The 14,854-nt window shown below is 36.5% G+C and overlaps 1 protein-coding gene across 1 annotated transcript in view; it reads left to right on the forward strand.

Moving 5' to 3' along the window:
* USH2A (Usher syndrome 2A (autosomal recessive, mild)) overlaps positions 1-14,854 on the forward strand; it is a 394,584-nt gene that overhangs the window by 171,797 nt on the left and 207,933 nt on the right. The window contains 2 exon segments of the mRNA XM_009894321.1: positions 596-709; positions 3,076-3,237. Of these exon segments, the coding sequence (XP_009892623.1) occupies positions 596-709; positions 3,076-3,237 (276 nt within the window).

Genomic DNA, 14,854 nt, shown 5'->3' on the forward strand with positions numbered 1-14,854 from the left:
ATTACAGGTCTTTTTTTTTCCTGTAAACCCTTGGGTACTGTGTCACCTGACTTATGATACTGTAATATTATAACAAATATATGGTCTGTATGCTGCCACTGAAATAATGGAACCCAAGTGGGATGTTTCATACAAAAGAGAGATTTCAGTTTATGGATGAGTAGGGGCAATATTGGAGAGGAAGCATTAAAAAAGTTTTGTTCTGGGAGACAGTGAAAATTCCTTGGAAAACCAAAATGAATAACTGAAAAAACTTTGTGAGGCAGGGACTAAGAAAAAACTTCTTTATTGTCATTGTTATATTAAAATATACACCTCAGTCTTGAAGTAGTATCTGTTACAGTGAGCATAACTAAAGAAACTTAGCTGCATCAGTAGTATTAAGAATGGAATGAAATACCATTTACTTTTAACTTATTTTGCAAAATTTCAGTCATGGCATAACAGGAGCAAAACCTTAAAATCATTTTCCTTTTCCACCTGTAACAGTGAAAGCCTGTAACAGAAAACTTTAATTTTTTCACTTCTGTCTGTGTATGTGTGCAACCTGACTGTACACTGTGCATGCATAACACCTTGCTTACTTCTGTTGCAGGCATATTGACAGGCTTGCATCCCTTCACAAACTATGCTGTAACCCTAACTGCTTGCACTTTGGCTGGCTGTACTGAGAGCTTGCATGCATTGAACATCTCCACTCCACAAGAAGGTAAAGTAATTTCAAAGGTCTTGACTTCCACATTTCAGTCATGAATAATAAAACAGGAGAAGAGCTAAATGCTGCAAAGCCATTTGCTGGAAAACCCCAACCTAATTTGATGACAAAGTGCATTGCCAGACCATAATTGCTCCATTTTTTGGGGGGGTGCGAAAATGAATCAAACTCCATACCCTTTAATGACATGCATCTTTAATAGCTGTAATGCAGATTAATGGGCTTTTTAATTGCTGTTACATTGTTCATGCAAGAGCCTTGTCATTAATATGAAGCATCTGAAAGATTAATGAAAGCTTCCTCATTTTACTATGGCTCAGAAGTAAATCTAGAGACAGTCTGACTAAAAAGAATTGATTGTATGGCACAGTATGAAATTGAGAATCAAACGGTTGATTTCCATGGTTTCTTTTAACTGCTAAACACCAGCAATAGGCAACAATTATTTCAGTGTGATGAAACCTTCAAATGCCGATTGAGTTATTTATTAATCACTGCTCAGATTTTCCCTTTCTTTTCTAAACGCTTTTAGATGTTGTTGTGCTCAAACTTACAGGTTGTGAGTGTAAATTAATGTTTTCTGTGCTTACATCAAGAACAGGAGCAGGAAGAAAGAGAAAATACATGATATTTCTGACATTAGAGAGTAGGCTGATAAGTAATACACATCAATTACTGGAGCAAATGCTCCCAGAATATCTGTGACATATCTAACTCCATTCTCAATTAAACATAAAGTACACATCTGCTGGTTCTATCATCCTAAAGCCATGTTAATCCAGTTAAAATCATCAGTTACTCCATATTTCCACCAGCAGAATAATGAAGAGTTTGTGTATTTATAGAACAGTAGTTAATCTTCCATGGTGTGAAGTAGTTTTCAAAATTCCCTCCCTCCCACAGTTCTTTGTTTAATCTGCTCGTATAAACTAGGTAGTAATACAGCACCAATAAAACAAATAAAACTTTAGCATGAAGTTATGTGAATTACAACCATAATGCTTAAAAGAATGCCAGAGTGTTGAACTGCTGCCGAAGGAGGTAGTCACGCAAGTTGTTGTCCTGATGAGGACAGTCCTGAAGACTGCAGTCTAACATTGCTGGAACAGTATTTCGATGAGCGTGTGTTAGCAACTGCCAACAGCACCAATCAAATCAAAACCCAATTATTGTCTGTTGGAAGTTCTAAATAAACTGACTGAGTTTGTCTGGTGGCATTATCCGTAAATGGGTTTAGCCTCTGACAGCCAAACGGTTAATGGACCCTGTGACGTAAACATGAAATACAGAATTGTTTATTTCTTTCTGGTGTAATGTAGTAATTAAAAAATAAATTGTTTATGTCTTACTTTCTCATCTTAGTGAATAAAGCAGGAATTCTTACAAGTGTTTGAGAAAAACATCCATGGTTTTCAGATGTGCTGTCATATTGGGAAGGTTTAGGCAAGAATAGATTTTATTTTTTTTTCTCAGAGATCAAATAAAGCCATGGGGAACATGTGTTTTATCCCTCAGAAGAATTGAACAAAAAGTCGATGTCTGGAGTTTCTATTTTTGGATGCTCTTGTTGCATGCTCTTAGTAACAATAAATTGATGATACAGAAGACAGACGCCGTATCACACCCTCCAGCTATCCCTGTTTCCCTATTGAAACATTCATTACTTTATATTGTTTTCACATTGCCAGGCACTGCTAGTTATTGTTTTAAATTGCTAGCACAGAGCTTGTAAATTACAAGATATTCCTCCCAGACTAAGGCCTGAGTTCTGCTCCCCTTGCGATATTCAGTGGGATTGCTTGTGCTTCTAGCATATAACTCATTGGAAAGGTGAGAGAACTCAGATTTTAAATTATTATCCATTGCCAACTTCCAGTAGATTATATACCTAAAATCTATGCTAAACAAACATTGCTAAGTGTATTGAATTTTGAAAAGTCTGAAATAAGGGGTAGTGCCTAAGAATACAGTATCTGCGTTTGTGATTACAAAGAATGATTACTTTGTAGTTAGGAATAAAAAGCATGAAGGAAGAGAAAATAATTTGTGTTAAAAAAGGACAGTACTAACAACGTGTACCTCTCCCCTTGCTCAGTGTTATCAAACTGGAAAGATAAAGTTATATAAGTGTAATTATTCTCAGAAAAAGCAAAGAGTATATCCTTGTCTTCCATAGAAGTTTCTATTTGGCTAGGAAACCTCACATGTAATAGAAGAGTTCTCAAAATGCTGGTATGTTGCAAGCATAAAATCTCTTCTGAAACTTCAACTTTACCAAAAATCATTCTGGTAGTAGCTGGTTACTGAAATTATTTATTATTTGTGGAAATATAATATAATATGTTATACATTTCCATCAGCCCCTGAAGATGTGCAACCACCCACAGCAATATCCTTTCCCACGTTCTTGCTGATGAGTTGGAGTCCACCAAAAACACCAAATGGTGTTATTATACAATACACTTTATATATGAACGGAGTACCAATTTACTTTGGAAATGGAACCAAATATGTCGTAAAAGGTGAGTTCTGTGCTAGGTAGCATGTCAGATGGATATTTCATCGTTGCTATGAATAATAACATAGAATCGTAGAATCATCTAGGTTGGAAGGGACCTGGAAGATCATCGAGTTCAACCATCAACCTAACACTGCCAAAAGCCACCACCAGACCATGTCCCTAAGCACCACATATATGACTGGTCCCTTTTTACTTCAGAGGAAAAGAAAAATAAATTTAAAATGGGCCAGATGCGTTTTAAACTCTGATGGGTTCGATTTTTTTAAAGAATCCTTCATAGAACACTCTGTTGGGACTCAGAAATCCATGTGTCCACGGTATAGCTAAATCTTGTGCTGTGTTGTCCTTTTTCACGTCCTGAGTCATCTTTTTAAAGATTTCATAACATTTTGATCTTGTAGCATCCAGCTCTTGAAACAAGTAAACTGTAAGCTGTTGAAGACAAGATATGATGTACAGGTTTAATAGTTTTTCCTACTGTCTTCCTTAGATATTCTTAATTGGAGAGCCACTGTGTTGCTTTCCTGAATAGCCCATGTTTAATTCAAGCATAAACTAATCATCCGTTTTCTTCTGATAACGCTTATGCAATGTGTCAATAAACAAGTTATATCAGTACTCTTAAACTATTACATAGAAGCTAAATGACTGTTGTTTGGCAGTACAGTGAAGCAGTAATCTGACTTCCTATTTTAATATAATTGGTGTAGTTTAAGGAAGTATCCAAGGTATTTGTTCAGAGATTATTCAAACAACAAGAAGAATCAAAATAAAAACCAAACTGTTGAGCTAAAAGTATCACAGCACAACATAAGCACGATTCAGGACTCATCAGAATTTTTATATGGTAGTAGTGCAAGTAAAAGTAAAGCATTTCATGTCGGACAACTCAGGGGGAAAAGGGTATCGAGAGCCTACTTTCTTTTTAATGTAAGGTCTTAAAATTCAAAGCCATTTCTGCATCTTGAGTTAGTATAAAACATATTTAAAAATTCATATAGTTCAAATTTCTTTGCCTTGCACAGGCCATAAGCTACTGGTGTGGTGGGTCAGTTTTGACACTGAAAAATGAATCCAGTTAGAGAACCTCCTGAAGGCTGTTGATGATCGCTATAATAAATAGTGCACACTTTAAGTCAAACTTTTTCATTCTGTATTCAAAGGTAATGGATTTTTCGTAACCATAGTAACCTTAGTGTATTTCTGGATAAATACATGAGGTATATACATTCTGGTTTTATTTTTGAATATAAACTACCACATTATGTATTACTAATAATATGAAAAATAGGATATAGGTTAGCATAATGACAGCTCAAACTAGTGTGCATTTTTCTTCTGCAAAAAAATAAATATTTATCAAAAGTATAGGTTCAATTAATTTCTCCCCCCCAAGTTTTCTGGTATTCTTGTAGTGCCATTTATCTTTTTTGCAAGATCTCCATTAATCTCTTATTGCCATACCATAACACTATTCTTAAGAATTTTGAAGTGCAAATAGTTGTGCTTCCAATCTTATTAAAATTATTACTGAAAGTTCATCACAGGTAGTTTTACTGGTGTGTTCATCTGCAAGCTGGTAATAAATTGACAAGCAATGGAAAACATTTGAGGAAATGTTCACTGTAATGTTTTTTTTTTTGGTTGGTTTTAGATTCATGTGTGGTTGTCTTCTGGCTCGTAGTCAAAATGAATGCTTATTTTTAGAAAATGTAGTCAAGTAACTTTTGTAATTGTTCTTTCAAAATATAGAAAAGGATAAATTAAGAAGGGTTGGGACTTGATTCCTCATATTCTACCTCTAAATCTTGAATGATACATCAGATTACATGCACCTAAACGAGTCTAAGGAAAAGTCATCTGGTTCATAAGCATCCTAGAGGAGGTCTTGTTGCTTTTATTTAGAAATTATTTATTTATGTTTTTCTTCATTTTTCTAGACATTTTGATATTTTGGGTCCTATTGAGTGTTTCCTAGCTTTGATTTCAAATAATTTTTTAGGCAGTCATAAGTAATAAAGAGAAAAGAGAATCTTACTCAAAAGAGAAGGCTAGTGAATCAGATTGTGGAGCCACTCTTGCCTACTGTTCTGAACATGGTGTGGAGATCAGTCTGTTTACTTTGGATCCATTTTATTTAGCTGGCGGTTTCTCACCCTGAGGGGTAAGAGGTGATCTGAGCCAGCAGACTGGGATTTGGGTCACTAGAAATCCTAGTCATTCTGAATCAGGTTTATTCAAGATCTTGCTTAGATCTGCATGTATCTTGAATTTCACTCGTTTTTGATTCCTTTCGGAGCCTGAGATTTTCTTCATTGCAGGCTAGAGGTAAAAGAGGTATAACACAATCTTTTTTTTCCCTAGGGTTATGGTTTTACAGTGAAAAGCTGCAGCTTTTGACTTTCCAGTGTTACGCATGTCTCTTTCCTACCTTTTTGGCTTTTCCCATATTATTATCCTTTTCCTTTCAGCATTTATGCCAGTGATGTTGGTGACTTATTGCCTCAACATAATATGTTATTCACCCTAAACAGAGGGACAAAGGTCATTATCTCTGACATGTTTCCTATTCATTCACCAAAATGTTTGTTTTAATTTAATAACTATACGACTGAGCTCCTAACCCGTAGTCTATACCAGAAAGTCACAGATTCTTTCTGTGTTTTTTAAAGTGCTGTGTCTATTGAAATGTTTTTTTTTTTTAAAACCTTTCTTTTTAGGAAGGCATCAATTCTGTCTAAGAATTAGTACTTCGCCAACTTTCACTTCAGAACATGAAAAGTGCAATCAGTTTAGGCCCAGACTAATTAATCCATTACTTGAGGAGGGTTATGTTTTCTCAACAGCATAATTGCAAATATATTGTTAACTTAGTTTCTGATTTTGACAGTTGTTGAGGGATTGAAATAATCATTGATTTTCATGGAAATCCAAGTGTTTATTTCCTCTAGGGGTTGAGCTGTAATTAAAAAGGAAACCCTTTAAAAGCACGTATAGCAAATGCACACTTTACCACATTGAAAAGGGGGGACCCATTAGGCATCCATCGTCCATTAGTGCCTTTAAATATTTTCCCCATATTGACAAATTCAGCTTCTGTGTTGTGAGTAATAAAGCACTGAAATGAAGCCAGCCCCTGTACCACAAGACCTTTGTTAACTGTCTGTCTGTGATTTTTCTGCTTTCGACCTTTATGCTTTTGCCTGATGGGTCCTACTTCCTCGTGCAATCTGGGTGCTATTTCACATCCTGAAATCCAGTGAAAGCCTAATCTCCTAAATGGGTAGGGACAAGCCAAGAGTCAAATACACAGTCCAGGATCCCAAGTGGAATTTAGGCTCTGTGAAGCGATGTCCCTGTATTCATGCTTCCTGTTCCTCTCTGTGAGAGTGTAGAAGCTCCTGTAACCAAGACCAACAGCTGCAGCTCAGGAAAGCAATTGCAATAGGTTTCTGCTCACCAAACCTGCATACCTTACTGTTCTGTAGCGATGACTAGCAGCTGCGAGGAGATGGAGAAGCTTGTACAGTCATCTTCAAAACTCTTAACATATACACACTGATCTTACAAAGGCTTTTGATTTTAGGAAAATTTGAGTTGATTTTTCCTGTGGAGAGGAAAATACGCTTCTCTCACCCATCCAAACACTCACAGGCAAAATTGAAGCTTCTACTTTGAAATGTGGAGATTTCTTAATGTGATTCTTTTTTCATATTTTTAAATTTAGGTGGGGTATTTGTTCTTGTTTTCTCTTTTCTCTAAATTAGTCTCAGAAGTTTACCACCTGCCTTAGATCAAAGAGAAAACAGGGTGAGTTTTATACTGAAAAGTATTTGACTGCAGTGGCCTGAACTGGTGGTGCCAATACCACCAGCAGAAAGGTGGTCTAATAAATGCAAAAAGGTATAGTATAAGCAGAGACAGTAATGATCAGATGTGACCCAAGGGCCAAGTTTTGTTTTGGTGGAAACCTTATTGTTGTGAAGAACCTTTAGAAAAAAGATTAGAGCAAAATATTCCTCTATTTTTAAATGCTGAGCGTTTGATGGACTAAGAAAAGGTGTTCATTACCTAACATGTTTACAAAGGGAAATGAGTTTGTAGATATCTTTATAAAACAAAATGTATAAATCTATCTTTGCACTGGGCTTGCCATTGAGGATGTACGTCTACATTTTCTGCAGCACTAGGTACTTGACAATGTTAACAAATTGTGTTCATATAATTTCCCCAGCAGAATCTAATGGTTCTCATCATGAATCTTTAAAAGGAAGATATTCTTATTAAGACTCAGCTGTATGAAACTTATTTTTCCCTGCCAACCGAAAAGAAGTGTTTCCAGTTTTTCAGGAAAAAGATCCGGTCAGCTATTACAAGGGCAGATCCTCAACTGAGTTAAATGATTATAGAGTTATCCTAAATTGCATGCCCAAGAGTTTAAAAAAAACTGTGACAGACTGCTTTGTACCAGATTCCTTGGCAAAATATTAAGGAGAGCTTGGAAAAGGTGAGAAAGAGCTGCCTTCACAATTTTGGCTAAAAGTATGAACTAAGCTTTGGCTTATTCTAATTATTATTTGACCTGAGTGTGGAAAAGCTGATCCTACAAAACCAGTATAGAATGGGAGCCTTGTTTTCCTGTGAGGAAGAGGCAGATGTTTGACATCTCTGTAAACAGGGCTTAGCATATCTGAACTTAAAAAATGGGAGAACCCCAGATTAGTACCTGTATTTTTTTAAAAATGTTGCTGTAAACCAATAGCAATTACAATACACACTATGCACAGCCACGCAGTTATTACATTTTAGTGAAAAACTGACAGGTTTTTGTCATTTTTATCCTTATGACTACTACTACTACTTGTTTTAGATGATAGATCATGATAACAAAAGCAAAATCCATCATAATATCAATATTGTACTAATTGCCAAGTGAAACATTTGAACAAGAAAATCCACAGAATTGTACGCAGAGGATAATTGCAGTAAGATGTACCACTGCAAGAAGCTGAATCACTGAGAAGAAAACACTTATTATGCTAGGTCTGAGGTGTAGTTCTCATGGTTACTTTTCATACAGTTTTTAGTTATAGCTGTGTTTGAAAAACACCAGTTTCCAACCCTAAGGATTTGTGTTCCTTTGTTCTAGGCCCTGCTTAAAGAGGACAGGCAGCTTTTGCCTTAAAGGACAAACAGTAGAAAAATTCTGTTGTCCTCTGATATGAGTTTATTGCCCATCTTCCAGGTTGCAGTGAAATACATATAAATACCAAATGAACCCAGTCTGTCATTTCACTAGGGTGTTTTGGAAAGAGGAGTTTGCTATCCAATATGATGTTAGTGCTAGATTTATGTATATTATAACCGGGATGTCACAATTCCTCATTTTTTTTTGTGAAGCAGAGACTTTTTTAACACCATTGTGAGCAATGGAAAGTTAGTCTTCATCCCTTCGCAGTTAGAATTGCTTATCTGAAATGTTTTATGTGGGACCCAGTGAGATATGCCCCAATGTCTCTTTCTTCTTTTAGGGTCTTGCAATACCATGCTACAGTTCCATGCCCACCCCTCATATTTGGTTTAGCAACATATCCAGCTGATAAAGCATACAGGAAATAACATGTTTTGCAGTGTGGCATATAAAGAACGCCTGCTGCTTCAGGCTTTATTCTGGCCTGAGAATGCATTTAAGTAAATACATATTGGTGCACCTAGCACTAGAGGGCAGAGTACACCAGTGTTACAGGAGAAGCTGCCTTCCTCTAAAAGTTGGAGACATAAGAGAAAGCACATTTGATACACCTGAATTGGCAACACTGACATTGCCAGTGACCGGTACTATCGTAATTAATTCCACAGCCCCAGAATGCAGATTCAGCAGGCGCAAAAACCAAACTTCAGACAGAAAGATCTGGTGCACTCATTGGACTTAATAATACAAATCTGGGGAATTTAGAAGGGAGGGAGGGTGGGGTAAGGGTAAAAGCATTATGTTTATTTGTAGCAGCTCTGTTGTATCATTTCCTATTGCAGTGCATTAGTGCAGTGTTAAATAAAATCTGCTTATTTAAAATCCTTTTAAATAGTGTTTAAATATTTCATGCTGATACAATCTGCTAAAGTAGTTATCCTTGCTGCAGATTTCAGTTAACCTTGTCGCAGATATTAAGCCTGAAGCTACACAGACTTTTAGGGACCTTGATTATAGAGTAAAACCTAATGGTGTCATTATAAAACCACAGCTGGACAAGCTTCTGGAGTCCTTGTCCTTTGATCAGATTTGGGTAACACAGCAAGCCAGGAGAGAACTCACGCTAACCCTGCTGGAAGTGCTGAGCTCTCAGGTTGCCTGAGTACTGCTTTCTAAAAATTAAAATGCAACACAAATTATAACATGAGAGTGCTTGGTATGTCCCAATCTTCTGTATGTACCAACGCAAACTGGAGCAAATAGCTTCTCCAGAGCTAATAGCTGTAGAACAGGAAGAGTTCTTTTATTCTCCTTTTCCTTCTGGCAGTGTAGGAAATATTTTGGCTCTGTGCTCTGTTTTTTAAACAAGGAGAAGAAAAACATTGATTTTAAGTTTTGTCTAAATTCCACGACAAGAATTAAAACCACTAAAAAATGTAAAACTCCCAGTTTATTTTGTCCTGTGATCTTACTTCAAAATTAGTTGTCAGAATTAGACATGTATGGGCTTCTAGTTCTCCTTCACAGATATCTAGATTGATCAGCAGACTTAAAGATGTTGAGATCTCTTCAAAAGACAGTGTGTACTGAGGACAGATTTAAATCAAGTACTCATTGAGCTCAATTTGAAAAATTTAAATACAACCTTTTTTTGTTTGTGGTTGTTTTTTGTTGTGGTTTTGGGGTTTTTTTTTGACAAATGGCACAGCTTATTGTCCACACATTATTATCATTATTATGGTGTACCATCATGTGGATTTACAGGTCTTCTCCAAGACATCACCACTGCAGTTAGATTCTTGTTTTCCTGCTTTCTGCGATCAGTTTGTTGTAAAGTTGCCTGTGTGAACCTCTCTTGGGCAAACTGGCCCAATCTTGTGCAGCTTGTCTGCCTTCCTCTGTCATTTCTGAAGGGTGTAATCTGTTTCTCTGCCTTTTGTCTTTCATTAGTGAGAACTTCATATAGGGTTCTATCAAGTGATACAGTTTCCCTTTGTGAGCAGCTGTCACATGGTGACCACTGTTAAACATTGACCACTATTAAACATTGAGAGTTCTCCTCAGATTTAGAAGAACTAGAATATGCTTTCTTGGTCATATTGTGCTCATACCCTGAAATACTTTTTGTGGGATCTTATTTGCAGCAGTATGTCTGGTAATTGTGGTTTGCCTGAAACTAGTAAGGCAAAGTGGTGGGTTCTGTTCTGGTTTTAATTCCGCTGATAAAACATATGCATGACCTTATAGTTGAAGTCAAGATTTCATTCAATCACACTTCTCTTCAGTGCTTTAGAAAACGCTAGAAATTGTGCAAGGTTTTATGTCCAACTTATAAATCCTGTGTTTATAGATAAAAAAAGGCATCTCCACTTTCCTGAGACCTTTTTTTTTTTTTCTTTTTTTTTTTTGGCCAGTATCATTTTCAAATGCTTGGTAAATGATTTATGCTTAGTTTCAGGTAGTGCTGGACTCATGTAAATGAAGATATGGCATGTCTTGCACAGATGGACTAAGGCCAAACCTGCTGCGTCTGTTTGAATCTCTTGATATCCATTCATATGGATACCTCACTTAGCTCTAACTTAATAAGCTGGAAAGAGAGTGGGGTAGCCTTCTTGATATTGCAAACTGCATAATGAAGGTCCTCTCTGAGATTTGCCTTATACCATAGAAAACACACTCATATTTCTCCTTACTTGGTCAGGACCATTTGGTCTCCTGAACTGCCAAATGCTTGATGTATATTTAACTTAAGATAGATATTTTCTTCCATGCTGCTATTACAAATTGTTTTGGTTTATCAGCTGTGATAATTATTGTGAATGAGCAATATATTTGTTCCTGTTTGGCTTGCACTAGACACAGACCCTTCTTTCTATACCAAATATGTCCCAACTTTCCTTTAATACTAGTGGAATATTAATAAATGGTGACAATCTACAGGCAGGTGACACCACAGTAATACTTCTGGAGGGTTCCCAACCAGGGTTCCCCTTTTCCTTGGTTTTATTAAATGCGTGGCCACGAGGGTGTTGAGTCATTAACCATTACTTAAATATTTTCAGCATTTTATTTATTGAAAAAACAGAAAGCTATAACGAGACAAATTTATGAAAAGGGGAACCATTGATGTTTGCATGTTTCAGACTTGTCATGTCAATAAATCTAAGCAACTACCTTACAACTTGGATTTCTAAAATGCTTCACCATTTAATGTTTTTTCCTGTTACTGTAAGTCCAGACCTTCCTGAGTATTTTACATCTTTCATAAGTCTTGTCTTGTGGGTGAACAATACAAGCATGAGTGTTACAAGGCCATAAAATAGTTGGATGTACGTTTCATTTTAAAAATATTTGATGGTTTGTATGATTGGAGGAGGATTCCTGTATTTTCAAAATCTGTTTTCCTGTCCTCCTAACTTATGTGAGAACATACGCAAGGCATAAATCATGTCACAAAAAGCATGAAAGGCATTCTAGGATACTTCCTTTCATGTTGAATCACAGCCAGAAATCTAACCTAGGTTTCTACACTGATTGCCTAAATTGTTTACATAAAGCCTAATAGCCTTTTAGTCGGTACTGAACTCCATCATGCTTTCCACTAGTCTTCCATGAAGTATTGTATTTTTATGACAACCTGTTTCTGATTGAAGCATTTTACATAAATTGTAGTTGGACTTTGAAAGCTGCTGGGGGTTTTCTCTTTTTTTCTTTCTTTCTTTTCCATGGTTTTTATTGTGTAAGTAGAGTGACACATTAAAGTGAGGTGTTACTGGGAAATTAACTAGTGCATGGGAAAAAATGTTGAGGTGAACACAAAACTAAACATGCAAGAACAGTATCAGATTAGTGTGCTTTAAGTAAGGCTTAGACTCACGGTCTTAAGATGAATGGGAAGGTAGATGAGGAACATCATTATAGTTTCTGTGATGGCTGCTTTGCGTAGAATGTGTTCCTTTATTACAGAGGCACATTTACAGTATGCATATCTTGATTTCTTTTTTTGCATGTCTGAGCATGTTTATACCTACATGTAAATAAGCATCTGGATTTCTAATTTAAGAATGGTGCTGTTCAATTATTCTGGTAAGGAGTGGAGCTGCACAAGGTCTGCACATGTGATAGGGTGGGAAAGTGAATTTTTACGCTGGTGATAATAAACTGCCTGTGTTCTGCCTCTGGGAATATATCCTTAGCAATTTCTAATTTGTGATTTAATCAATTCAATCAATAAGTTTCTATGTTCTTTCTGTAAGTATACATGGCTTCCATCAACAGAGGTGCATATATATATAAAATTCAATACAAATATCTTGGGGAGACATAATATTTCTGTTTAAATTTTTTTCTAGTTGGTATAAATTAGTCAGTCAGTGCTGAATAGATAGTACGGGCAGTTAAAACAGCTCTGCCAACAGTTGAAAGTTTTCTTGTTAGGACAGTGGGTGAATAGCTTTGCATCCCCTCTTTTAGTGGAAAAGGTTATTCAGGAGTGACTAGAGAATCTGGCTTATTAAAATCTTCTGGGTCCTCATTGCTTACCTTTCTAGGATCATTGGCTAGACTGAGTGAGTTCATACAGAGGATGTATAAGTGGTGAAAATTTCTACCATCTGTTCTGTGAGAAATGTTGAAAATGAATGAAATTGTCAACAGTGGAAAGTAACCTATGTTGGTATGGTATGTCAATAGCTTCCTTTTGAAAGTTGAATTTCTTACTGACTTCAACTTTGGTGCTATTTGTGATCACTTAATTTTAATATCGTTAGTCATTTGTTTTCTGATCAAGCAACAGTAATCCAATTGACAAGAATGTTCACATGTTCTCATGAGCTGGCATGCTAGCCTTTTCATCAGCTCAAGGACAAGAATCCTCTCCTACATATCAAAATAATTGGGGTACCTTTAGCTGTTCTTAAAAGTTAGGGTAAAAGTATTAGTTTCATTTCAAGTAAAGTTTTCAGTTTTTGAGGTATGGCTCTTGGGATTTAATACCATTGCTGCAATGTCACATAACAATTTTTAAGCTGTTAAATTGTGCCGGGAATTAAAATGCATGCATAATTGAAGTCTTTCTCCTCAGTTTACAGGCAGAGAATACATTACATAGAAAGCTAGTCAAAGAAAACTCAAAATAAAGTGAGGTACACTGAAGAAATTAAAAGAGTAAATAAACAATTAAATAAATGTTACCAGAAAAAGACGGGTACCAATCTTAGCTTAACTATGAAAAGAAGTTGCATGGCAGAGATTGAGGTAGTTAGCACCAGAACATAATTTAAAATATTTGCATAGAGGACAAAGGAAAATCTAGGGAACTAAATACACTAAGTTCAGAACAGTTGACAGAAATTACAAGGTGACTTCTTCCACCAAAGGGCCTGTCCCTAGTGATGCCTCTTTGGGATGTACATTAATCAACACTGTAGTGCTCCAGCCAGAGAACCAAAAAACATTAAAGCAACTAGACTAAAATCATTCCCTGTTCCTACACCTTATCACCAGGTAACAGTGCTTCTTAGAGGTAGACCTGCTGTGGGGGCAAAGCCACAGGCTCTACAAAATCGGTGGCTTTTGTGTGCTGTCATATAAGTTGTGGTCACAACAGGTGTTATTTTACAGGCTTCAGCAGAGAAGCTGAGGGCAAGAATGGGCTTAGAGATTAGTCTACTCCACCAGGAGGTCCAACTAGAGGAGCAGTACATCATGTTAACTATAAATTGTAAGGAAGTTTCCGTTGCAAGTTCTGCGTTCCCTTCGTAAGTTAGGTAGAGGGCTTCAGTTTACTCTGGCACCTTCTGAAAGCACTGCCATTTAACGTCTGCCTTTTACAGTCATGTCCCTGAGCATCACAAGAAAATGCAGAAAGATGACACCAATACTGTAACATAAAGCAGATACATTCCCAAAAGTGACTGCTAACATATAGTGTCTGTTGCTTTTCTGCAAGGAAAAAAAGTAGTGATTATAAAATCTAAATAGTCTAGCTGGAAAAAAAAAAATAATTGTAGAGCAGTAGGACTGAAAAGTATACTATGTTCTACATACATGAGATTGGAGGGGGGAGTGGGTTGGGGTGAAATATGAAAGCCTCTTAAGGGTTTGCCACTTGTGAATTATGCATCTCACTCTCACTAGTAGGCGTAAATGCATAATTCTAATCTGTTCTTATTACTTATTTATAACATGCAGTGGAAAGTAAATTCTATGCCTCCTTTGTACAAGCTTAACATGCCAGTTAAGGTATGCAGATATTTCAGGGAGCCTACATAGGCAACTTTCTTGGCATAGCACACTGTTGCCAATTAAAGGGCATAAACTTCGAACAATAAATTAAACTAGCGCTCCCCCCCATTTACAGGAGGAATATAGACAGAATGTAAGAAATAAGGGAGAGGATCAACAGATAATAAGAAGATCATTC

This window comes from Charadrius vociferus, unplaced genomic scaffold, assembly GCF_000708025.1.
Source record: "Charadrius vociferus isolate BGI_N301 unplaced genomic scaffold, ASM70802v2 scaffold261, whole genome shotgun sequence".
NCBI lineage: Eukaryota > Metazoa > Chordata > Aves > Charadriiformes > Charadriidae > Charadrius > Charadrius vociferus.